Source organism: Protopterus annectens, chromosome 13.part0 (genome assembly GCF_019279795.1).
Source record: "Protopterus annectens isolate FY-2018-M chromosome 13.part0, PAN1.0, whole genome shotgun sequence".
NCBI classification, from domain to species: domain Eukaryota; kingdom Metazoa; phylum Chordata; order Ceratodontiformes; family Protopteridae; genus Protopterus; species Protopterus annectens.
This window is the reverse complement of record NC_056747.1, coordinates 618,773,719-618,801,106: the sequence shown is the minus strand read 5'-3', so window position 1 is coordinate 618,801,106 and position 27,388 is coordinate 618,773,719. Positions and strand designations below refer to the sequence as shown.

The window sequence follows — 27,388 nt, the reverse complement described above, 5'->3', positions numbered from 1 at the left end:
CCGGTTCAGAAGAGGCCTGTGTTGTAGTCTTTGATTTAGAAGGAGTCTTTGCCTTTGTCTTTGGGTTTGCCTTTATTAGAAGCTGAGTAGGCCTGAAAACCCCTTCGGAAGCCGGTACCTGCACAGCGGCTCCAGACCCATCCAAAGGAGCATAGTCTGAAAGTCCTGCAACAGAAATATTTAAAGGCCTGGTTGGCTCCTCATGAGAGTCCGTTTCGGCCATCGGTTCTGAAATGGCCGACGACAGGGGCTGCAAAAGTGCCTCACTGACCACGGCTGAACCTGAAGCTGGCTCCGCTTGTGCGCTATCATCAGATTTAGACCTCGGAGGCCTGTCTTTATCCTTGCGACGTTTGTGAACTCCAGTAGCCGGAACCGTATCCGACGACATTTTGTAGTTAAAGCGCCTACCGAAGTAATGAAAATCAAAATCGTACCTTCGCTTAATTGTACGTTGATTGAATCTAGCACAAAACCGACAACTAGCTACGTCGTGGTCAAGGCCTAAGCAAGGAATACAGTAAGAATGAAAATCCTTATGAGGTATTTGCTTCCCACATGAAATACAATTATTAACTTTTTCTGACATCGGAGTGGAGCAAGAAAAAAGTTTCCCCAATGGGGTACTTAGCTTTGAGTGGAGAAGAGAATCTTCGGACTGAAGTATATCAGAAAAAATCGTCAGGAGTCAGCCGACCGGCACTTGCAAACTGCTATCACCGCACGGCAAGAAAGACTGGAGAAGATGGCATCGGCTGTCAGCTTTGTACTCCTGGCGCTCTGACATCAGGGAGCATGGTTGAACAGCCGACGCCGGACCCAGACTTTGGGATTCTGGCCGACCGAGGGCTGCCTGCCGGCAGGGGAGAACCCTACAGTCATGACTGCAACAGTGAAACACGATGAACATCCAAAGACGTCAAAGAAGGTTTCTGCACCGTAGGGTCTACAACTATCAGCTCCACACATTCCAGCTCAGAAACCACGGTAGGGGTCGGAGGAGGAATCAAAGTAGGGAGAACTGGTCTGGTCAGATCCAAAGCCAACTGGGTTGTGCTGCCAAAATTTTTGCAAGAGCTGGAGTCCTCAAAAGCTTCTGCACCAAACAATCCATGTCCAAATCTGAAAGACTTCTGGAAGAACGAGATTATGGTGTCGGTGATGCCACAGGCTGTAAAACTGGGGATCAGAGCGTAGGAGACACAGGATCTAAAACTAGTGATTGGCTCCTAGCTGGAACTACCGTCGGCCCTGACAGAGATGCAGCCAATGTAGAAGTCAGAGTCAATGTGGTCGGTTCCAAGAATTTTTGAATCTTTTTTGAATGCTCCGAACCATCTGAAGAAGCTGAAGATGGTCTCTTAGAGCTTTTCTCTGACTTGAACGAAGAAGGTGAAGAACTCTTTTTTAATGGAGTTTGACCCTTCTTAAATCTTCAGCGAAGGAAGGCTTTACCAAATCCCTTAATATCAATTTATTCTTTCACGCTTGAATTACCCTCAAGCTGAACGAATGGCAAATGGAGCAACTTTCCTACAAATGCAGGGCTCCTAAACAATATACACATTCAGAGTGCCCATCAGTGATAGACATCTTCTCCGAGCATTTTGGACATCTTTTAAATCCTGAGACCCTGGTCTGCTTGTTATCCTTATTTAGTTTACTTGTCATCCTGAACACAAAATATCAGAAACACAACATAGTATGAGAGTCTTCTAACTTAAACAGGCTATCAAAAACTTGTAAGAAACATTATTAAAGTGTACAAAAGTAAACAATACACAACTCTCTAACTTAAAACAGATTGTTTTAAAAGTATTTATATGTATCAACCTACAATACTATCAAGCACACAAGTTATAGCCCTTGAATAAAACAGGCAAATCTTAACAAAAAACTATGCACGCACACACATAGTAGAACCTCAAAAACCTTGAAACATAACTATCTGCTTAGTTGCTAATAAAAAAAATCTGAACACAGCTAACAACTTTTTATATACACAAAAAAAGAAGTTATGTACTCATCATAACGTTCCATCTGAGTAGGTAAACTTCATTTGTCACCAACCTGTGGGTTACGGATCTGACACGGATCCGAGCCGGCAGCATACCAAGCAAAAAGATCCGAGCTCCAAGCTCCACCCCCTTACCCATACTACACTGCAACCTCCTTCCAATCCTCAGATCGCATTTGCCACCTGCACATAATAACAAAACAAACAACCTGAGACACCTGACTCAAGGACAAAGTAAAGCTCATAAGCCCGAAACTTGAGCTCAGCTAAATAACCATGAAGGTCAGGGAGAAGAAGGGAGGGACGGTTGCTGACAAATAAAGTTTACCTACTCAGATGGAACGTTATGATGAGTACATAACTTCTTTATCTGAAGTAGTTAACTTCATGTGATCAGCAACCTGTGGGACAGAGTCTCCAGCTACCCGAATCTTGGGAGGCCCTTAAGGAAGGATATTCTGGAGCACTGCAGAACCAAAGGCAGCCCTTCCTCTAGACACCAAATCCAGTTTATAATGAGAGATAAAGGTGTGAGAGGACACCCAGGTAGCAGCTGAACAAATGTCATCCAGGGGAACACTAGACCAGAATGCAGCAGACGTTGCCATAGAACACGTAAAATGAGCATGAACCCCCATTGGTTCTGGTAAGCCAGACTCTCTGTATGCCTGTAAGATACAACTCAAAATCTACCTGGCGAAAGTCACCTTAGAAACTGGTTTCTCTAGAAAAGGCTTAGCAAAAAAGACAAAAAGTTGATCAGATTTAAGAAAGACAGCCGTCCTGTGCAAATAAAAACGTAACTGTCTGTGAACATCCAGCAAATGAAGTTTATATTCTCCTTTGTTCTGGAAATTAGGGAAAAAGACAGGCAAATTAATGGACTGATTAATGATCATCTCGGAAGCAACTTTAGGGAGAAAGGAGGGATTAGTCCTGAGAGATACCCTATCCTTATGAAACACAAGGTATGGAGGTTTGATACAGAGAGCCTGAAGCTCCAACACTCTCCAGGCTGAAGTAATTGCTACCAAAAAGGCCATCTTCCATGACATGAAATTCAGATCAGAGGTAGCTGCGGGTTCAAAGGGAGGTGCAACTAACGCCTGAAGAACTAAGTTCAGATCCCACGGCAGGGATGAATTTCCAACAGGGGGTCTCAAAAGAAATTTGCCTTTTAGAAAGGTCTTACAAATTCTGGCAGCAGCGAGGGAACCAAAGTTGTCCCCAATATGAAAATGGGAAATGGCAGCCAGCTGGACCTTCACAGTAGATGAGCTGGCCCCTTGCTCAAAAATATGAGACAAGAATTCCAGTACCGCTAAAATAGGAGCGGTGAAAGGGTCCAAGTTATTTTGTGAAGCCCAAATTGAAAAACATTTCCATTTGCTACTGTAAATTTTCCTGGTAGAGGGTTTATGTGCCGCCACCAGGATAGACTTGACTCAGGAAGAGATACCGGGAGTCCTGGCAACTAGGGAAACTGGATCAGCCAAGCTGAGAGCTTGAGACCGTCCTGGTTTGGAGGAGCCATTCCCGAGGGATGAGAAATCAGATCCGGAATGGGATCCAAGATCCAGAGGTGGAGCTATGAGATGAGACCGCAGGCAGGGGAACCAGACACTTGACGAGGCCAAAATGGGGCTATGAGGATAATCTTGCTCCCCAACCGGCAAGCTTTCTGCAGAAATTTTGTCATAAGCGGAAGTGGAGGATACGCATAAAGAAGGCCGGGTGGCCAAGCATGGATTAGAGCATCTCTGGGGGCTTCTCCCAAAGGAGGAATGAGAGCAAAAAACTCGCTGCACTTCGCGTTGGAAGGCAATGCGAAGAGATCGCAGCAAGGCTGACCCCACTTGAGGAAGATCTGTTCTGCTACACAAGGATTCAGAGACCACTGGTAAGGAGAGAGGATATTTCTGCTCAATTTGTCCGCCAGTATGTTGGACCAACCCGGAATGTGCGTTGCTAACAGGAAGCGGTTGGTGATCGCCCATTCCAAACTCTCATGGCCTCTCGGCAAAAGGGGTAAGACCTGGTTCCCCCGTTTGTTGATATACCAGACCACTGACATATTGTCCGACTGGATAGCAAGAGACCCCGAAGGAAGACAGACATGAAGTGCCTGCAACGCCAAAAGGAACGCCCTCATCTCCAGGGCATTTATATGCAGTATGGTCTCGGTCTGAATCCACGTGCCTTGGACAGTCCTGCCCGCACAATGCCCCCCCCCACCCTAGGCGGGTGTGTCCGTGGTCCCTGTGGCCTGGAGTGGTGACATAACAAAAGGTTGTTCTCCCCGAAGGACTCGGGATTGAAGCCACCACATGAGGGAGTTCCTGCAAACCCTGCTGAGGGGAATCGGGAAGTCTAGTGGGTGGTGTAGAATAGACCACTGGACTTGCAACGTCTACTGTAGAACCCTCATGTGCAGACGAGCGTAAGGAATCAGACTGATTGCTGCCGCCATGGACCCCAAAGCTCTCAGGACTAATTCTGCTGGGGGAGCAGGGGACTGAAAGAGGGCTAGCACATGCAGAGTCATGTTGTGAAGTCTGACGTTAGGAAGGCCCTGGCCTGGAGGGTATCTATCCTGGCCCCTATGAAGTCTAACACTTGAACAGGCTGGAGGAAAGACTTCTTGACATTTATGGTCATCCCCAACCGGGGTGACATCCGGAGGAAGAAATCCCTGGCTAGAGAAAGTAGATGCCTGGTGGGGGCAGTGAGGAGCCAGTTATCTAGGTACGGGAAGACCTGTATGCCCTGGAGCCTCAGGTGGGCCGCTACAACTGCCATGACCTTGGTAAACACCCTGGGGGCTGTGGTGAGACCGAAGGGTAGGAACCTGAAATGGTAATGATTGGTCCCTAGCCAAAAGCGGAGAAACCTCCTGGACCATCTTTCCATGAGAATATGGTAGTACGCATCCTTGAGGTCTATGAAGCACATCCAGTCCTACTCCTGCAAGAGGGGCAGGATGGATTGAATCGTGACCATCCAGAATTTCTCCTTGTCAACGAAAAGGTTCATTGTTGACAGGTCGAGAATCGTCCTTAAGTCCCCCATCTTTTTTGGCACCAGAAAGAACTTGGAGTAGATGCCTGATCTGGACTGGTCTGGGGGCACATGCTGGATGGCTCTTTTTTCTAACAGCTTTTTTATTTCCAAAGCCACAGCCTCCCTTTGAGTGGGTGGGACATCTGGGAGGCGTCTTGAGTAAGGGGGCTTGTTTATGAAGGGAATTGAATAGCCTCTGGATATTATCTGAAGCACCCAGCGATCTGTCGTGATGGACTCCCATTGATCCAGGTGCTTCGAAAAACGCCCCCTGACTGCCTCCACAGAGGAGCAGTCGGGCAACCCCTCAGGGCTGCCAGGCAGGTCGGTCGGAAAAGGGTTCCCATGACCCAAAGTTCTTCGATCCCCCTCTGCCTCTGGGCCGGCGTCCACCTTGTCCCCCTCTGCCTCTGGGGGAGAAGGAGTCCTGAGCATTCCGGGCCTGCTGAGATTTCCGGAACCACATCTTCTTCTGCCCTCGCTGGTTCCTAGAGAAAGACCTTTGAGGGGTAGAGAAGAGTATTCCGATGGCTGACAGCATTTTCCCGTCTTTCTCGCTCTGGACCAGCATCTCACGGACAGTCTTCCCGAAGAGGGTCAACCCGTCAAAGGGTGCATTCATGAAGGATGCCTTGAAGGGTTCCGAGAAATCGCAAAGTCGAAGCGAGGCATGACGCTTTAAGGCAATACCGGACCCGCTAGCTCTAGCGGCTCCTTCTGTGGCATGGGAAAGTAGCTGCCTAGAAGTATTAGACACTGACTTGAGAGTGGCCATACGAGCTGAGAAAGTCCGTTTATCCACGGCCGACATGGACGCTGGGGGAGACTCAGTGTACTCTTTGACCAGGTCCCACTGCAGTCTGATTACTTGGGCCAAGTAATTCACCGCCCTTACAGAAAAGGTAGCTGAAGCAAAAGTCCGCTTTCCAATGCAGTCCATTGCCTGAGACTCCTTGTCAGGGGGATGGACCGAAGAACTTTCCTGGGAGAGTTCCTTTTTGGTGGCCACTGCCACTACCATGTGGCATCAACCAGGGAACCCTTGCTCCACAAAGCTCTGTCTGCAGGGGGACTAAGGACCTTATTGGGCCTTCTAGGTATCGGCTCTACAGTGTGCGGCTCCTTCCATGCCCTGGTGGTAATCAGGTCAACCAGGGGGTCAGCTGGGGGGGGCACCCAAGAGGTAGGTGGGCCTGTGTTGAACGCCTATAGGAATACCGACTCGTCCGAGGGTTTTTGGGTGGAACCCCCCCCTTTGGCAGAGTATTTCCATAATATCTCCAAAGGAGATGTCGTCGGGGGTGATTTGGGGGAACCCTCCCATTCCTCCAAATCGGTATCCTCTGTGAGGGACTCAGGGGAGTCCAAGTGCCTCCTTTTGCACAGGTGTTTGTGAGGGACCTCCTCGGGGGAACTGTCCGAGGGGGGGGGGCTCACCAACGGATTCATGTTCCTCCAGGGGAACTGGCTGGGGTGTCAACAACACAGGCTGTCCCTGGGGGGACTGGATGATGGAGGACAAACTGAGCTGCGAGGGAGCGGGGGCAGATCCTGAGGAAAGAGTGAGGTGTCTCGATCCTCCAGAGAGAACTCTCTCCACCACGTTGAACGCCGAAGGGGAACCAGCCTCTCTAAGACAGGTGTCCAGGGCCCTCGGATCTGATGAGGGGATCGACGCCGCAGCCGAAGCGATCGGACCCGAGAGGATGGTGTGCTCCAACCGCAAAGGAGCAGATGACACACTCACTCCCCCCGGATCTGACGCCCAGCTCTTGGCTCCGAGAGCTCGGATCTGATAAGCTCGAGGGCATGGCCGGCGTCAAGGTAGTAATAACCATTGGCGCCGACCCCCTGGCTCTGGGGCTCCTCGGATCCAAAGCCTCCAAAATCCGGTGGTGGATTGGAGAAGGTGCTATCGGGGCGAACAGTGGAGCTGAACTCCCCCCTGGAGGGGGGGAGGCAGCAACACTCCCATCTGCAGCTGAGTTTGCAAGAATCGATGCATCATCTGGTCCATATCTGTCTCTGAAATGCTGCGAGTAGACCTGGAGGAAGCCGCCCAAGCCAGCCGGGAGGGCTGACGCGATGATGACCTCAAGGCTGGTCAGGTCTCCTCCACCGGCTCCGGGGAGAAACGTGGCGAATGTAGCCATGGGGAGGAAGGCTTGGACACCCTTAATGGAGAAGAGACCACCTTAGCGGGAGGGGCCGAGGGGTCCAATTCCGCCTGCCGCTTCTTTCTCTCTTTTTTATCCTTCTTGGCCTCTCATTCTCCCTGAGACAAGGTGGGAGGGTGAGTCTCAGACAGGGGAAGAGGGTCAGCTGGCTGGGCAGCCGCGGCTGCCGCTACAGAGAAGGAAGGAGAAGAAGCTGATTCCGCGGGTCGAAGACCCGCCAGAATCCGCTTGTTCCTCCTATCCCTTAAGGCTTGAGGGCTAAAGGCCGCACAAATCTGGCAGCATGAAGAAAGGTGCGGAACCCCCAAGCAAATCACGCACTGAGTGTGACCATCCGCTGGCAACAGCTTATGGCCACACTCAGAGCATTTGGAAAAAGTCACTTTATGACTTTCAGCCATACCAGAGACACACACAGAGTCACACATGCGCACCTGAAAGAGGGAAAAAATAGGGGCCTACAAAGGGATGAGTAACTACCAAAGGTAAAGGGGAAATAAAGGCTAGGGAGAAAGAACACCCGAAGAAAGGTATTAAAATACACGAACACACAAAAAAAAAAGTAGACTAAAAGAGAAGTTTGAAGTAAAATATTGCTACACTTGCCTGGAGCTCTAAGAATCCTGTGCTTGGCAAAGCTGCGGCAAACGAGATCTGAGGATTGGAAGGAAGTTGCAGTGTAGTATGGGTAAGTGGAGGAGTTTGGAGCTCGGATCTTTTTGCTTGGTATGCTGCCGGCTCAGATTCATGTCGGATTCATAACCCACAAGTTGCTGATCAAATGAAGTTAACTACTTTAGATACACTGTTATGGGGATAGGGTTTGAGAGAAAAAGGGCCTGTAGAAGGCCAAGTTGCCAAAGTTATATCAGAAGGGAAAAAGAATTATAAGCAGTAAACGAGTTAATTCATGCGATAAAAAGCCAACACTCTAAGATTTATAAACAGCAAATATAAGTAAATAAAGCTTTATTAATATGAAAAATTTAGTGACACTTTGCCAGAGCCAGCTTGTGATGCCCGAAACCTTTCAGAGGCAAACAAGATCTGGGAATGCCCTATGGCATCATGGGATAGGGATAGAGCCACGAGTTAGCTGTAGATCTCGAGCTTTAGAAAATGGCTGAGTCGGAGCTGAGGATCGGTTCCGAACCCATCAGTCAAGAATGAGGGCGAGATAGGACAACTGCACATCCAGGTTTCCGAATCAACCCCTTTCTCCAATCCGTTGGCACTAACCCTGAGGAGGAAGCCGGAGCTGAACCATCCAGTGCTGAGGCACAGAAGAACAGAGACGGCTCTGAAAACTTCGGAGGTGAATGCTGCCCCCTGGATCCGGCAGGCATGCTTCGATTCCAAGACCTCTCCAGATTCAAAATGATCAGAGGTCTCAGAGAAGATGTCAGATCTGAAGATAAGGAAGTCTTCTGATCCAAGGATGATTGATCTGGACGACTGGGATCCTGAAAGCTCTAAGACAACAGATTGTGTCAGAGGAGGAACTTGCAGGGGTGGTGTTGTGAAAGATCAGGCAACCTGACCCACAGGGGTAGGCATCGAGGGAAAACCAATCTGCCCCTGTGCCGAGAGGATCTTCCTCACCACTCTCTCCACATCTTCTTCTGTCAGACTTCTATTAGAACAAGTAAAGAATAAATGGAGGGGGATGCTGGTTTCTGCAAAAAAAGAGATGGAAGCTTGTCTGGTACTGGGTCAACAGATGGAGAATATCTCGTTTGAGGACAGTACAAATTCTCCGAAGGCTGTGTCTGATCCAAAGATTTTGTCTGATCTGACTTGGATTGTGCCGGAACCATAGTAATCATTTTTGAAACTGTAGGATCCAAAGAAGCAGGTGGGATCCTGAATTTTCATCTTTTTCTGATTCAGGGTTGAGACTTGGATGTTTAGCACTCTTTTTCTGGGAAGACTCCAAGGAAGATTTTCACGAGGTGGAAGGCTTTGACATATTTTGACAAGGTGGAAGACTTTGACTTTGGAGACTGGGGCTTCTCCAAAAGAGGAAGGAAGGAGACCTTGTAATATCTACTTGTTTTTATGTTTAGTTAAGGCTCGCTGATGAAATCTGTGGCAAATCGAACAATCTTCCTACAAATGTAATGGAACCAAGCAGAACACACAAAGCGAGTGTGCATCCGAGAGAGGCAACTTATGTCCACATCTGGAACACTTCTTGAAACCTGCAGGGAGAAAAATCTTAAGGTAAGACAATTCAAAAAAGTAACTCTTTTTTTTTAAACAGGAAGAAGAAAGCAGAGGAATACTAGCAATGGTTTGAAGAACTACGACCAGGCTGTAAAAGAAAGGAGAAGGGAGCAAAAATACAGCAGAAGAACCAGCCAAGGAAATACTAACAATAGTATGTTGGAAATACAACTAAGCCATAAGGGCAAGGGAGAAAAAAAGCAGACAAGATTCTAAACCAGAAAAAACAGCAAAGGATTAACATTAAAATGTATTCTAAAGATAAAAACTGTTAAATGGAGAAATTATGAAGAAAAATGTTTTTACTTCTCCAAAAAAGTAGAGAGAGACTGGCAGACCATGTTCACTAGCTAGAAGTGGCAAATGAGATATGAAATAATTGGCAGGGTGCATTGTAAGTAAGGGAGATGACCGAGAGATCTGGTGGTTGCAAGCTTTAGCATCTGCCGAGTCGAATCTGACGGATCAGATCCGAACCTGTTTGCTGTGGATAGAATGAAGATTGATAAGATCAGATCACAATTTCCACACTATTTTGATGAAAGAAGTCCAACAGACACATTTTATAAAATGTATATGTACTACTACTGAGTATAAGGGACACCAAATAAAATGAGCGTGGTAAATGCAGACTATAAAGTTCAGGATTAGTGCCAAATACTGTAGCTCTTGTATAAGCAGCAATTCAAAGTCTGACAGTAACAAATATAGGTATTAAGATAAAATATTTGATTACTTCATAGGACACCTTAATAAATTCATTACTTACATTTTCATTTTGGGATATTGAAATACTACAAGTTTTACAATGGCATGTATGGCATTAGGAGTTGTGAAGAGACTAACCACGAATACAATATTTTGCAAGAAAGCATCATGCACAATGGAAGGCAGTTTTGATTAGATAATATACAAAACTGTATCTTTTGGGCATTAATTTTTATTGAAGAAAGTGTTAACTTGCTGCTCAAAAGGCTGATATGGGGATAGCTGACAATGGAGAACAGATTTATACACCTAATGAAAAAGACCTGACATATATTCAAAAAAGTAAGTAACAATAGTAAAATTATATACAGGTAACTGCAGGAAAACAATTTTTGATTTGATGTGTCCGTATCAGGCAGTGACTGAAGTTGGTTTATAAAATGTTTGTCAGGCAATAAAAAACAATGATATGATGACTATTACACAGTATACAGACCCCCTAACAAAGAAGTTGGTGAACACAGAATTTTGTTTATATGTCCTATCCAAAACTGGTTACCTACCATATTTATTTATTTATTTATTTCCAGTTTGTAAATAAATAAGCTGCTGGACACATAATTTTGTTTATATGTCCTATCCAAAATTGGTCACCTACCATATGTTAAAATGAACTGCTTCATGATTCCTACAAGAAAGAATACATTGTAAAGATGAAATTATCTATTAATTGGGAAGGAAATGGCTGTCATCACCATCCAGTGTAGTTTACTACATAATCTTTTAACTAGTGTTCTTTACTCCAACAGTATGTAATCTGATGTGCAAATCTTACACACTGTTCACACCATATTTTATATTAGGAAGACAACTTTATAGAACTATAAAAAATATAAACATTCTCAAACAATTCCATGACATCCATCATGAAAACGAACATTTGAATATGGTAGTAGCACTTAAGCAAGACAAGGGAAATTAATAATATTATCAAACAATATGCATACCTTGAATTTCATGGTGAAATTAAAAATAAGTTATCTACTCACCATGACACTCCATGTGTGTTGTCCATCGTCGCTTTCATTCTTACCAGGTTGAGTTCGGATCTGATCCTTGGATCTGACTCTGCCTTTATATGTAAGCTCAAGGTCTTCCACTAGCTCGTGGCTAAACCTTATCCCAGTATGCACTAGGTAAACTCCCAGATCTTGATTGCAGTTATAAAAACAGTAAGAGAATTAAACACAGTTTAATAACTCCAGAGTGCAATAAAGAAGGTCAAGGAATAATGATATTCAATTGTACCAGCTCGGTCTCCCCGGAGTACAAAATGGCCAGGGACGGAGGGTGGGATGTAAGAATGAAGGTGACGATGGACAACACACATGGAACGTTATGGTGACTACATAACTTCTTTATGTGTTGTTGTCCTATCTCGCCTTCATTCTTACCAGGGTGGGACAGCGTCCCTAGCACCATCTTTCTTGGGTGGGTCAAGGGAGAATATGCTTCAGAATTGTGGAACCAAAAGAGGCCCTGTTCCTGGAGGCCAAATCGAGTTAGTAATGAGTGATAAAGGTATGTAGTCTTGCCCATGTTGCCGCAGCACAAATGGTATCAATTGGTAGTTTGGCCAGAAAAGCAGAAGAGGTTGCAATAGCTTTAACTCTATGGAGAAGATCTCTGTTCTGAGACTTATAGATGAAGGTCATGCAATCTGAAAGCCATTTTAAAAGTGTGACCTTAGAGACTGAAGTACTTTTCTTTGAAGTTGAAAAGGATATAAAAAGCTGGTCAGATTTTCTGAAGTTCTTAGTACCGTGTAAATAGAAATGTAATTGTCTATGCACATCTAGTTGATGTAACATGTATTCTGCCTTATTCCTGTAATTTGGGTAAAAGACTAGCAGCTCTATAGATTGATTCAAATTAGACTCTGAGCATATTTTTGGCAAAAAGCAAGGGTCCATTTGTAAGTTTACCCTGTCTCTGTGGAAAAGCAAGTAGGGGAGCTTTATTGACAAGGCTTGCAGCTCTGACACCCTCCTAGAAGAGGTAATTTCTATCAAGAGAATAGTTTTCCATGTCAAAAACTTGAGTTTGCACGATGATGCTGGCTCCAAAGGGGGGGGGGGGAATTAAATGAGACAGGACAAAATTTTAAATCCCATGGTGCTGGGGGGGTCTCTGATAGGTGGTCGTAGCAATAAAGTACCTTTAAGAAACGCTTTGCATAGCCTATGAGACATAACGTTGAGGCTAGACTCACCTATATGAAAACTAGATATCGCAGCTAGTTGAACTCTAATGGTATCCGCAGCTGCCCCCTCATTGAATAATTTTGCTAGGAATTCTAGAATGGAATTGACTGGGGCAGTAAAGGGATCAATGTGGTTAGGAGAAGCCCATAATGAAAATCTTTTCCATTTGCTTTTATATATCTATCTTGTAGAAGCCTTATGAGAAGAAATTAGGATGTGTTTAACTGATGAAGAGAGATTAGCAAGCCTGGCTATGGTCCGAATTGGAGCAGGCAAGCTGTCAAATTGAGGATCTGAAGGGAAGGATGGAACATTCCTGATGCAAGAGTCAAAAGGTCTGGAACTGGGTCCTAGAATTCAAGGCTCCTCCTGAAGATGAGGCCACAGGAAGGAGAACCAGATTTGACAAGGCCAGTATGGGATGATGAGTATCAAGTGACTTCCCAAGCAATTGGCTTTCTGAAGAACTTTGGGTATTAATGGAAAGGGAGGAAAAGCATAGAGGAGATCTGAGAGCCAATCGTGGACAAGTGCATCTCTTGGTGACTCCCCCGTGGGGGTGAATAAGGGCAAAGTAGCTGTTGCATTTGGCATTCATGGATGTCGCAAAAAGGTCGCAACAAGGCTGGCCCGATTTGCAGAAAATCTTTTTCGCCACCTCCTGTTTCAGGGACCACTCGTGAGGCATCAGAATCTCTCTGCTGAGTCTGTCTGCTATCTCATTGGATTTCCCCGGGATGTGTATTGCTATCAGAAAGTGTTGGGAGGAGGTCACCCACTGCCATACTCTTAGGGCCTCTCGACAAAGGGGGTAAGACCTGGTTCCTCCTTGTTTGTTTATGTACCATACAACTGACATGTTGTCTGTCTGTACTGAAATAGTTCCCAGCGGAAGAGAGTCCTGGAATGCTTGCAACACCAGAAGCACCGCTCTCATCTGTAGGACACTGATGTACAAATAGGCCTTGTGATCCTGCCAGGTACCTTGGACCATCCGGAACTTGGACTTTCTCAGATTGCTGAGATCCAGAATTGGTCTCCAGTCCCCAGTTTTAAGTTCCGGATCCTATTTGATCTGTGGGGACTGTTTGGATGACTCTTTTGTCTAGCAACTTTTGAATTTCTAATGTTGCCTGTTCCCTTTGACTGGAATGTCTGGGATATTTTTTATGTTTGGGATGGGGAAGGAAAAGGGTATGGAGTAACCTCTGTATAAGATGTTTTGTACCTACTTGTCTTTTGTTATTGTAGCCAGGCTTCTGGGTACAAAGATAAGCGGCCCCTGACTGCCTCCAGAGATGTACAGGTGGGCCTCCTTTTAGGAGCACTGAAAGGGCTTACCAAAGATTCTCTGTCACCCTGATTCTGTGGACCCCCTCTGCCACGTGGTTGGCAACTTCCATTACTACTTCCTCCTCTGCCCCTGGTGGAAGATTCACCATGTGTGTCCTGAAAAGCTCTCTTGAGATTTTCAAAACCACATTTTTCCCTTTCCTTTCTGACCTTTGGGATACAGTCTGGTAGGTAGAGAAAAACAGACTCCTACGGCAGACAGAGTCTTTCCTTCTTGCTCACACCTGATTAGTGTGCCCTTGACTTTGGGCCTGAACAGAGACGAGCCATCAAAAGGGGTGTTCACAAAGGAAGATTTAAAGGGCTCTGGGAAGTCACACAAGTGCATCCAAGAATGTCTCCTTAGGGAAATTCCTAAACCTGCTGCTCTATTTGCTCCATCCCCTGCATAAGAAATCAGTCTCATAGAGGAGTTGATAACTGAATTTAAGGCAGAGAGAAAACTTCATCCAAACCCCCTTCAGCTACTGAACCTTGGAGAGTATCTCCCAACTCCTTCAGGAGATCTCTCTGTAACCTAGTAAAATGGGTCAGGTAATTCAGCGATCTGAGAGCAAAAGTCGCTAAAGAAAAAAATGCACTTCCCATATCTGTCCACTGTATGAGACTCCCTGTTTGGTGGATGAACAGAAGAAGATGTCTCTGAGAGATCCTTCTTGGTGGCTGCCACCACCATCATAGCATCTACTGGGACTCCCTTAGTTAAAAAGGTTTTGTCTGAGGGGGATGTGATGAACTTATTTGGCCTCCAAGGAACTGAATCTGGAGACTCCCACATCTTCCGAGAAACTAGATCCAAAAGTTCATTGAAAGGTGGAGACACTCAAGTGGAGGAAGGGTGAGATCCAAAGGCCTTAAGGTACATGGACTCCCTGCTGAAGGGTTGTGGATGTCCAGTCGCCTCTCTGCTTAAGTATTTCTAAGATGTCTCCAAAGGAGACATCATCAATAGGCGACTGTGGGGACCCTTCAGCTTCATCGAGGTCCATATCAAAAGTGATGGACTCCTCTGGGGAGTCTAAATGCTTCCTCTTACATAACCTCTTCTGAGGGACCTCCTCAAATGGGTACTCTGGAGAGGTTTCAGAAAAGTGGGGGTACCTGTGGGGCATCCTGAGGCCTAGGATCTCCGCATCCCTGTGGATGCAAGGATATAGAGGCAGACACTGGTGCTTTTGGGGGGTAGAACGTCCTGAGATGACAGCGGAACTGCCTGTACAGTACTCTCATCCCCTCAAAACCTCCTGCCCCTGATCTGAGAATATTTCTGGATCCAAAGAAGTTAAGGGAATGCCTGGGATCAAGGAAGATGGCCCCGAAGCTGAGGAGGAGCTGAGCTCACCTGATCTGATGGCCAAAGAGAAAGGTCAGGTCAGACAACTGTTCGATCCGACTTACCTCCCCAGACCCAACTGGATAGCATATGCTCCTAGACACCTCGAGCTCTGATGGAGTTGAGAATGTCAGAGCAATGGTCGGATCCGAAGATAATGTAATAGGTCTTGGGACCAATGGTTCCACTAATATCAGCTCAGGACATTCCGACTCCAAAGTCCAAGGTTAGATCGGAGGAGGAATCGGAGCAGAAGGAGAGGATGTGGTGGGATCCGAAGTCCTCGGGGTTGGATTCGATAACAGCTGGGCCAGTGCCTGTGTCCTTAATATCCCCTGTACCACTCAATCCCGTCATCGTTTGATAGGCTCTTGTAAGACCGAGAGGAGGGGCCTAGAGACATTGGTGATCTTAGTGTAGGGGAGAATGGCTCCAAGACAGGGGATCAGCTCTGCAACTCCAACTCAAATGGCACCGAGACTGATGGTGCTGGAGCTGTAGATTTTTCAGGTCCGACAGACTTAGGATCCGGTGTCGAAATTTCAGCAACTTTTTTTGATGGCTCTGATAGAGCACTAGAAGAGGAAGATCTCTTCTCAGACTTGTCAGATTTTGAAGATGGAGATTGGTCAGTCTTTGATAAACCCGGACCTTCTTGTATTGCTTCTGAGAAGGGGGTTTTTAATAGACCTCTCAGTATCAATTTGTTTTTCTTCTCCAGGAGAGCCCTGTGATTAAACGAATGACAAATGGAGCAAGACTCCTGGAGGTGGTCAGCTCCTAGGCAATAGACATAAACTGTGTGTCAATCAGTTAGGGACATTTTCTGTCCACATTTTTCAAATTTTTTGAAACTTGAGAGTTTTGAATCTTTAGAAGACATCCTGAAAAAAAGGGACAGTAACAAGGGAAATTAGCTAGAGAACTTTTTTTTTTAAATAAATGACAACAATTTAACAGTAAACTTAACTATGAAAAACAAATATAGAGGATGAAAGGAGGGCACAGGCCTCTAACTTAAATGGGCTATGCCTGGGAGACTGAAAGGAAAAGAGATAGCCCTCTAACTTAAACGGGCTAAGGATAAGGCAGTTCTCTAACTTAAACAAACTGACCACAACAAGGTTCCTGAAAGAGAAAAACAAAATGGAGAAGAGCCATCTAACTTAAACAGGCTATTAAAAGTCTCACGGTGGAAGCCGGGATATGGACAATAACGGAAGACGATGGCCAACAGCAGAAACTCAGCCACAACAAAGTGGAAATAACTGACTAGCGCAATAACTAGCTATCTAGATCAATAACAGAGAGGAATAAGCTATTTCCAACAATAGTGATTATAATAAAGGGTATACTTAGCCAGAGCCAGCAGAACAAGCACCCAATCTTGTTTAGCAGCAAATGAGATCTGGGGAGTTTATCTAGTGCATGCTGGGATAGGGTTTAGCCACAAGCTAGTGGAAGACCTTGAGCTTGCATATAAAGGCCGAGTTGGATCCGAACCCAACCTGGTAAAAATGAAGGCGAGATAGGACAACACATCTAGTTTTTTTTTTTTTCCCACAGAACCCCACTTCACTTAACTAAGCTTTTGTGTACTATCTAACACATCTTGTTCTCTAGCTGTTGTGTAATCTTATTGTCACATCAGTTACCATATGGCTGTACTAAAAAACAAAAGGGACGATAGATGATTTGTCATTGTTAGAGCTTAGTAATGAAATGCAAAAAAAAAAAAATCTGTCTTAAACCATTAAAGGGAGTTTACCTTAAAGAAAAAAGTAAAGGGGAGAAATAGGGAGAATAAATAAGATATTGATTTGTATATAAGAAAAGTCAGTATGCCTCCTTATTTCTTTATAAAAAGTTTAGCCTTTCAAAATTGGAATGTGCACACCGCAAAGAACAACATAATATGTAAATGTCAGTTTGCATGTAGTAAGAATCAAAATGCAAGTACTGCTCAACTTTGGAAAGAGCTATGAAGTCTGCAAAAAGGAAGAATGAATACCAACCTGAACTTGTTTAATCTGTCTTTTTGTCATTTTGTGTTATTCTGAAGAAGTCCATATACTTCTTGGATGAATGTGCTAAATGAGAAATAAACAGTGTGTGCTACAGGTGCTTCGAGTACTTTCTTTTTTATTTTTATTAGTTGGTTTATGTATTTGTTAACCTGAAGTTTGACTGAATGATGAGTGGTGTTTATACACAGCTGATGCACTGGGCACTAACTGTTCTTTGAGCTGACATATACACATGAAAGAGGCAGAACAAAAGGTCAGTAGTTTCTCTAGACCTGCATGAAGTTAAAATTATATATAAACAGCTGAGCTGTTGCAGTCAGCTTTGAGTTTTAACATCACACACCCAGATGCTGTATTTTATGCTTTGTTATACTGCCTCTTAATAAATATGCCTTTTTTTAAACAGAGATTGCCCGATGAATCAATAATTTCCAACAAGCCATAGCCAGGTCCTGGTGTTAGATAAGTATATCTTTGTAATCATAAAGTCTGACTAAAACAATGAAGCTATCAATGAAACAGCAAAGCAAAAGTACACTGACCATTCAAACTGGGTAACAATTAAAAAAACAAAAGAGCAGAGAGTGTGTTGTAGTCTTTTTCTGGCCATGCTTCCCAAAACGGTGATGCTGTAAGGATGAATCTATATGTCTACAGGGATGTTTTAATTTTGAAAAAAAGCAGGCTGAAGAACTTGTGTGTACCTTCAATCATCTCCCCATTCATAAAAGAAAGTCCTGCAGCAATAGTCCTTCTGAAGAATTTATATTATGACCTAGGTCAGAAAACTCTGTCTATGCTACTCAAGACCCCTTTAACCACAGCTGTACCTATTTTTACTATCAGCTTCAAAGATACATTTATTCAGGATAAAAGTTCTGCTACTATCTAAAACCCATACATTTTACCTAATATTGTGTCTTGCATATTCAGTCCACAAGCAGGGCAAAGTTTGAAAGTCAAGTCTATCTCCTGTTTGAGTAAACAGCTCATTACCCTTTCTGAGAAGACAGCCCTACTGAACAACAGCCCACAAAGAAGACAACTTACATAGCACTTGCCATAATTCCAAATCTTTCAGGCTGTCCCATTTGGAAGGTCAGCTTTATTTTTGGAACAGTGGATCCTCTTTCCCTCTTTTTTACCTTTCACATATACTAAAGTTATACTAGATGAGTTGTCACTGCTTTAGTCTTAAGGAAAGAAGATGTGTAAAGGAAGTTCTGTCCTTCTCCATGGCTGGTGGTTCCCTGATATTGATGAATAGGGTGAAGAGTTCAGAAGAACAGAACCAAGGATAGACTGATGAAAACTGTTGACAGAGTGCTCACTCTGCTTACAGGAGGATCATCTGTGTCTTGCTGAATTGAGGCATCCCTAAATATTTAAATGTACGAGAGATACCATGTAATTTGTTACACAGAGTACTCAGTGATGACTGAGACCTCCAAACAGCAGCAAATAGCAGTTGTGTCACCTGCAGGTTTTATACTATGTGGATGTTTTATAATTCATAGTTTTGGAATGTTATTTCCGCTTAGGGTACTCTCTCCTTGTATATCTTCAGCGATGACAATATTTGTTTCACTGTGTCTCTTCTAATCTTTGACTTTACATTTTATGCAGAAGCAAAAAACAAAAAGTAAGACTGAAGGAAAAACAAGACATGGTTTAAATAGTCAATGCATTAATATGACAATAAACTATTACACAGCCTGAATTTCACTGATATTCAGACTTTATAACTGTAAGTTTACTATTTTGATTTTATTTTGCAATTTCTAACATTCTGTAAGCATATCAGTGACCAAGCAATGCATGCTGCAACATCAATTACTTCTTGCTTTTAGTGGTTCACTGTATTCATGAACCATCTCTCTCCACTGTGCATTTCTGTTTATAAGCATGAAAAAAACAACTGTTAACTTGCGTAAACTACAACTACGAATAAACAAGAAATATTCATGGAACCAATTTTTTCATATACATTTTCTGCTTGTGATTCACAGTCGCTTTGGAGAATTAGCTTGATCCAGGATAATTACTCTATATGAAAACAGAAAAAAAAATTAGTATTTACATCATTAAAAATGCCAATCTTTATTTTGAAAAGAAAAAAATCATCAGCCCCTAAAACTACAAAGTTAAATATACAAATGCATAGAGGGATGAATTTTGTTACCAAATGTTTGCTGTTATTTTATCTTTCGATACCTCTCCTCTACCCCATAATAACATTAGCTGCTAAAGCTGAGAAAATGTTCTTATGTAAGAACTTACCAGAAATGAGATATGTACTTACTTTATCAACTCACCCGTAGGAGTGCTTTCTGCAACAAGTAACTGCTGGAATTTCTACTGCTACATCACTAGTAGGTTGCCACTTTTTCAAATGCCCAAAGTGGGACAATCGTGGTACAAATATCAGATTTTGCAGGCCAAAACATACTCATGGACAGCACAAGGGACAGAACTTCACTTTTTTGCCTACATAAAGGCTTATTCTTGTAGCATTTTAGTTGCTTATTCTGTTTCTTATAACATTTAGGTGTTTCAGATACAGAATAACTGTTTTATGCAACTATTACATAAAATATAGGAAATAATTTTGCCATAATATCTCAAGACGTTTGCCATTTTTACAATTTGTTTGCAGGACACAACTGCCCAAATTGGGACTGTCCCTCACAAAGTGGGACAGGTGGTAACTCTACGACTAGTTTGAAATAATAAACGCTCCTCAGCTCTTGAATTGGAAAATATGGCAAACTCAGGCCCTATTACCCCTAGTCCATCTTCTATATACTCATTAAGTAAAACATGAATATCACAAGAACTCAGATATACAAATGTATATAGCTGCTTTACAAGAAACTCCATCACTAGATGCTACATGAAGAGGCTGTCCATACACAGGCAGAAAATGAGAAGATAATAAGTGCACACTGCAGAAGGCTCCTCTGCAGATCAGCTGATAGATTCAGCACATACTTGCTACAGATGATACTGAAGGCTTCCTGCCATGGGCAATTGCTGGCAAAAATGTCAAGTAGTAAATATTTTAACATGCACAGGATGCACAGCCAGAGGAAGACTACAATGCAAATGCTTCAAAGGCAGAATCTTGAAGAAAAGCACTGCATCGCTAAAAAAAGCACCGACTCCTGGTATTACTGTTCAATCAGTAATGTTGCCGAAGATGTGAACTGACTTTCAAATGGTTGTGACATAAATGTCTGCATTACATACCTCTTAACAGTCTGAATTTTTGCAGAATGTCTCAGTTTTTTAATCATATTTTTGGTCTGTTCCTCATACAATTTGTGGTTCTCTGGCTGAGGATTGAAGTCACCAAACAATGATAGTCATTTAAGTTTCAGACTTCACATGCTTCTGAAAATGCAAGCTAAATCAAAACTTGTTATTCTAGCAACTTCCTAAACGATCTTAACAGTTTGTTTGTGTCTTTCGGCTTTTCCAGGTTAGGGATCGCCACAGCGGAACTCCGGTCCGCTAATGAGTGACAGTTGATTTTTACGTACCAGCTTGCCAGGCCTGACACACCAACGAAGGTACGCCCATTCACGCATGTCTCCACGCAGAAGACGCTCTAGCTGAGAAGCGAACTGGACAGCGTCTTACTGTGAGGCAACAACGCTACCGCAGCACCACATTTAAAATCTGTCCCTGATTTTTGGACCTTTGCCCCCCCCCCCCAGTTTTTGGTTTTGATCAGATTTCTTGCACTAAGACATTGACAGGTATGCTATAGTGGACACACTTATCAGCACATATTGGAAATACTAGCCATGAAGTAGTTTTTGACAGAAGCATTTGAAAATGGCTAGTTAGCCTACTGTTAGAAAATGACAGTGGAGCTAACAGCCTACTCCATTTGGGTTTGCTTATCCACTTCAAGCTACACCTACCTGTAATACAGGAGACAACCAACTGATCTGTTTTCCTGTTAAGGCAAAACCTAAGCTAATGGTACATGTCTTGAGCTATGACAGGCACTCTCACTAGGAAGAAAACAGGGAGGTTACAGGGTACTTTTAACAACAGTTCTGACATCTCATATAGGAGGAAACATAGGCATAGATTAGTAGCAAGGAATATGGAATTTTTTGAAGACAAAATAGGGTTCTCTACAGGTAACGGTCTGCAGTTACAAGATCCTGTAGACAGAGGTTCTAAGAGAAACATGATTTTTGTGAAATATAAAATAGGTCTCTGTACAGATAAGGGACTGTAACTTGAAGAACCTGTGGGCAGATGTAATGGCAGCATCTTCTTAGAAGAAAACTTCAGAGTGCACAAACCAGACAGAGAATAGTCAAGCCTGTCAATCATGAAATTTAAGTCACAAGGAAGAGAACAATTCTTCACAGCAGTCAAAGATGCAGAACCCCTTTATAAATGGCTTAACCAACCAATTTTGAGACACACCTTCACAGGGTCATGATGTGCACAGATACCAGGGACATGCACCACAACAGTGAAATGACTGAGATCCAAGATATACAGGTACCTAAGATAAGTCAGTACAACCTGAAAATTAATTCACTGAAGTTGTAATGGGTACCTCCTACAGGTATGGAAAACTCATTCCACTTAGCTTAGCTGAGCATGTCTGATGTATGGAAGGTTTCTTGGTGGCTTCAATTACCTCCAAAAATCCTGCTGTCAGACTTGGCGGAGAAAGAAATTCTATATGAGTAACCTGTGGTGAAACTGGTTGTTGTCTCAGTTGAGGAGGGACCTCCTTAACATGCACTGGGATTATTTCTGGCACTGCAAGGGATCAGACAGCAGGAACCACCCCTTCTTAGTCAACAAGTGACAGTGAGCATAGCAGTGGGAAGACTGCATTCTCCAAAGTGGCAAACAGATCAGTGTATTCACTGCAATACGCTGAAGAACCTGATCAGGTAGAGTCCTTTGGCTATTCTACTCTGAGGCAAACGTAATTAACATTGAGTGGCTTTTCCTCGTGTTTCTTTTTTTTTCATCAACGTTGGTTAAATCCATGTTGAAATCTACTGTGCAAAATCTGTGCATGTCACACCAGGGTTTTCACATTTCCTACTGTTGTACAACTGTACAGCAAGTATAAGTAAAGAGTGGGTGGATGAGTCAAGCTACCCCCCCCCCATATTCTTTCTCCTTGTATGTTCCAGTTAAATTTCACAAATTAAAAAAATGATGAAATATAACTCATAGGACAATGATTTAGTTCAACACAGCTAATATCATTTTTATTATTTATTAATCTGTTTTTTTGACTACAGTAGAGCTCTGATCCTACTAAACCGTGTTCAGACTGAGCCTGCTGATACATGAAGTAACCAGTCAGATCAAAAATAACACAACAAAGTCACAGTAATATGGTAGCAGAGGGACGGTGCTGTGACTGTGGGAATCCACCAGCATATTTATTTTCCTCTGGGACTTGAACAGCTGTCAGAATGGCAACTCATATAGTGATCCATTGTCAGACTTGTAACACCACTCTGTACAAGGGGCAAAGATCTCATGCCACCCAGTCTGTTTCTATATCACACCATGTGTTGGTTGTTGAACAACAACAGGGAGACTCCTCCCTCAACTCTCTTTCCTGAGTTTGCTAGTCAAGAAATGTTGCTCTTAGGTCTAGAAGACAGATGTAAAGCCCTATTTCCTCACCTGGGAGATCCACTTTCCATAAGCTACAAAACAGCAGGATGAACTCCCTGAAACATTACAGAAGCATCCATCATCAGAAACAATCACTGGTATGTCAGAAGGAAAGAATGGCCTAAAATGAGACTGGTGGGAACTGTCTACCACAGTAGGGCCTAGTGAGAATGTTCTGACTCTTACAGAAGCTCCATCAGAATGTGATTACTTTGTTGCCACTGACATCATGGGTCCATGACATTACTAGTGTCCTTGAATAAGCAAACAGTACTGTGAAGACTGTGGCCACCATGACGCCAAAGACGTGCAGCAAAATGCAAGCATGAAACCTTCACTGTGACTTCACCTAGGCTGACAAGGATATGACCTCCTGCTGAAAAGTGGCCATCTGCCTCACTGAAGGCAACAGTATAAGCTGAAACCAGAAAAAAATTCTCCCAGTTTGTAGGACCCCCTCCCCCACCTAAGCTTGTAGCTCTGACAGCCCTCAAGCCAGTTCAACTATCAAGGAGTTCCTTGACTACGCCACCATGACCTATTTTCTCATACAGATGAGCAAAAATTAGTAAAATAAATTCCTTATCCTACAAGTCCTCCATCTTGGTGGGCTACTTGTCACACAGTGTTCTCAGAGGAAAGGAAAACAGGAGCACTGTGTAATTACTTAAAGAGACAGCCACCCCAATGAACAGAAAGAAACTCATGCGTGGACCCAATAAAATAATGTGCCAAAAGGTATCCATCAAGTCCAGGTAAACCATCCAGATACTCAGCTATAGCAATGGCATGACCCCCTTGACAATCATCATCCCAAATATGGCATACTGGCTGTGAATATGACATGGGAATCCAGGAAAAATAGGACATCTCTCACCCATTCATTACAAGAAAAAAGGCAGGAGCAGAACCTGCATTCTGAGAAGATTCAAAAAGAATTATGCCCCCTTTAAACAGTAGTGTTTCAGCCTGTTCCTGGATTTCTGTTGAGAATTGTCTGCTCACTGGGTAAAGCTTCTTTTAGCTGTTATCTAATAATGGAAAGGCATCATCATCAACAACCATGTCTAAAATCCATCAATTAGTAGTAATAGCATTCCAGGCTGGTAAAAATAAGAAGTTATGTACTCACCATAACGTTCCATCTGAGTAGGTAAACTTAATTTGTCAGCAACCTTTGGGAATCGGATCCGAGCCGGCAGTTTTCAACAGCTTTAGATCCGAGCTCCAAGCTCCTCCCCCTACCCATAATCCCCTGCCAACCCTGACTGACCTCAGATCAAGTTTGCCCAGCAGCAGAAACTGCTAGCAATGAGTAATCCCAAAATAAGTGGGTAAAACCCATGGACCTGAGTATGAGAGCATTCGCAAGTGAGGGGGCAGGAGAGAGGGGGATGGTTGCTGACAAATGAAGTTGACCTACTCAGATGGAACGTTATGGTGAGTACATAACTTCTTAATCTGAAGTAGTTAACTTCATTTGTGCAGCAACCTTTGGGACAGAGTCCCCAGCTACCTGAATCTTGGGTGGTCTTCATGGAAGGATGTTCCTGAGCACTGCAGAGCCAAAGGATGCTCTCCCTCTGGAGATAATGTCCAATTTGTAGTGATTGATAAAAGTATGAGATGAAGCCCAAGTGGCTGCTGAGCAAATATCATCCAAAGAAACTCTAGCTCTAAAAGCCGCAGAGGTAGACATAGATCGAGTAGAGTGGGCATGGACTCCCTGAGGTGCGGGCCTGCCCGAACTTTCGTATGCTAAGAGGATACACTGTGAAATCCATCTAGAGAGTGTGACTTTAGACACAAATTTACCCAAGTTAAATTTGGCAAAGGAGACAAACAACTGGGCGGATTTCCTATGACCAGATGTCCTGTGGATGTAGAAGCGAAGTTGTCTATGCACATCCAATGAGTGTAATTTGTATTCCCCTTTGTTATGGTAGTTAGGAAAAAAGACCGGTAAGTTGATGAACTGGTTAATATTTGACTCAGAGGCAACCTTGGGAAGAAAGGAGGGATTGGTCCTGAGGTAAACTCTATCCTTGTGAAAGGTCAAGTATGGGGGTTTCACACAAAGGGCCTGTAGTTCAGAGACCCTTCGAGCCGAAGTGATAGCGACAAGAAAGGCCATTTTCCATGATAAGAATTTAAGATCTATGGAAGCTGCAGGCTCAAATGGGGGAGCTGTCAAGGCCTGAAGCACCAGTGTTAAATCCCAAGGAGGGACTACATCCTTCACTGGGGGTCTGAGCAGAAAGGTGCCCTTCAAAAAGGTCTTACACAATTTTGTGGTGATCAAAGGGCCCAATTCATTTCCAACGTGATAATGAGAGATAGCTGCTAGTTGGACCTTGACTGTGGAGGAACTAGCCCCCTGATGAAACAGTCCTGACAGAAAATCTAATATAGCGGGCAAAGGAGCTATAAAAAGGATCCAAGTTTTTGCGTTCTGCCCAAATGGAGAAACGTTTCCATTTGCTGCTATAGATCTTTCTAGTAGAAGGCTTGTGCGCAGCTACTAGAATGGTTTTAACTGGGGAAGAGATACCGGGAGTCCTAGCTATGAGTTGAACTGGAGCAGCCAAGCTGTGAGCTTGAGGTTGTCCAGGTTCGGGACTGGGAGATCTAGGGGGTGGGAAATTAGATCCGGACGGGGATCCAGAATCCAAGGAGGATTCACCAGATGAGACCAAAGGTAAGGGAACCAGGTTTGACGAGGCCAAAACCGGGCAATGAGGATAATCCTGCTCCCCAACCGACTGGCTTTCTGAAGAAACTTCAGCATAAGAGGAAGAGGAGGGTAAGCATAAAGAAGACCGGGAGGCCAAGCATGCACCAGAGCATCTCTCGGGGGTTCCCCGCAGGGGGAAATGAGAGCGAAGTAGTCATAACATTTTGTGTTCGAGGGAGAGGCAAAGAGATCGCAACAGGGTTGACCCCATTTGGCAAAGATCTGATTCGCTATCTCGGGATTCAAAGACCACTCGTATGGTAACAGGATGGTGCAACTTAGTTTGTCCGCTAGGATGTTGGACCGTCCCGGAATGTGCATTGCTATGAGAAAAGAGTTGGTGGAGATCGCCCATTCCCACACCCTCATGGCCTCTCGACAGAGTGGGTAAGACCTGGTTCCCCCTGTTTGTTGATGTACCAGACAACCGACATGTTGTCCGTCTGAATCGCAATCGTTCCTACATGAAGAAGGTCCTGAAGTGCTTGCAACGCTAACAACACTGCCCTCATTTCTAGGACGTTGATATGCACTGAGGTCTCCGTGAGGTCCCACGTGCCTTGGACTGTCCTGCCTGAACAATGCCCCCTCCCCACCCGAGGCGGGAGGCGTCCGTGGTCACCGTGGCTAGTGGAGGGGTCATAGAAAAGGGGTGTCCTTGCTGAAGGTCTGGAGATTGGAGCCACCATAGGAGGGCCCTCTTGCAGGCCCTGCTGAGGGGAACGGGATGGCTCAGAGGGTAGTGGAGAAAGGACCACTGGACCTGGAGGGTCCATTGTAAGACCCTCATGTTCACACGTGCCATTGGCAATAGGTTGATCACTGCCGCCATTGAGCCAAGAGCCCTCAGGACCAATTCCGCCGGGGGAGCTGGAGATTGCAGAATGGCCTGCACATGTAGCCTCAGGGATAGTAGCCGGTCTGTGGCCAAGAAAGCTAAGAGCTTGTTTGTGTCCAATCTGGCCCCTATGAAGTCTATAGTCTGAGTTGGACTAAGAGACGACTTCTCTATGTTGATAGTGATCCCCAGCCGGGGAGCTAGACGAAGAAAGTAGTTTCTGGCTGCACAGAGTAGATGCCTTGTTGGGGCGGTCAGGAGCCAGTCGTCCAGGTATGGGAAGACCTGAATTCCCTGGAGCCTCAGGTGGGCCGCTAACACTTTGGTGAACACCCTGGGGGCGGTGGTGAGACCAAAGGGGAGGACCCTGAATTGGAAATGACTGTCTCCCAGCCAGAAGCGAAGGAACCTCCTGGATCGCCTGTCCATCAGAATGTGGTAGTACGCATCCTTGAGGTCTATAGAGCACATCCACTCGTTCTCCCGCAAAAGGGGGAGAATGGATTGAAGAGTGACCATGCAAAACTTCTCTTTGGTTACTGACAGGTTCAGGGAAGAGAGGTCGAGGATCGGTCTTAAGTCCCCCGTCTTTTTTGGCACCAAGAAGAACCTGGAGTAAAAACCGGACCTGCATTGGTCTGGGGGGACGTGTTGGATGGCTCTTTTTTCCAGCAAATGTTGGATTTCCATTGCTGCGGCCTCCCTCAGATCGGGTGGGACATCGGGGAGGTATCTGGGGCTGTGTGAGTAACGAGAAAAGGGAATTTGGTATCCTCTGGATATGATGCGAAGCACTCAGCGGTCTGTTGTTATGGACTCCCAAGCTGCTGGGTGCTTCGAGAAACTCCCCCAGACTGCCTCCAGAGTGGAACAGTCGGGCAACCCCTCAGTTGTGTTGTGTGGCTTCTTCCGAGAAGGGTTCTCTGGATCCAAAGTTCCGCGGGCCCCCTCTGCCTCTAGGGCGGCGTCCACCCT

The 27,388-nt window shown here is 44.5% G+C and overlaps 1 protein-coding gene across 3 annotated transcripts in view; it reads right to left on the bottom strand.

The window, feature by feature from the left end:
• Positions 1-18,911: 18,911 nt before the first annotated feature.
• Positions 18,912-27,388, bottom strand: part of TEX14 (testis expressed 14, intercellular bridge forming factor) — a 3,435,352-nt gene continuing 3,426,875 nt past the window's right edge. For all 3 annotated transcript variants that reach the window (XM_044054283.1, XM_044054282.1, XM_044054281.1), the window contains one exon: positions 18,912-19,211. In XM_044054283.1, the coding sequence (XP_043910218.1) occupies positions 19,169-19,211 (43 nt within the window). In that variant the 3' untranslated portion in view covers positions 18,912-19,168. The remainder of the gene's footprint in view (positions 19,212-27,388) is intronic.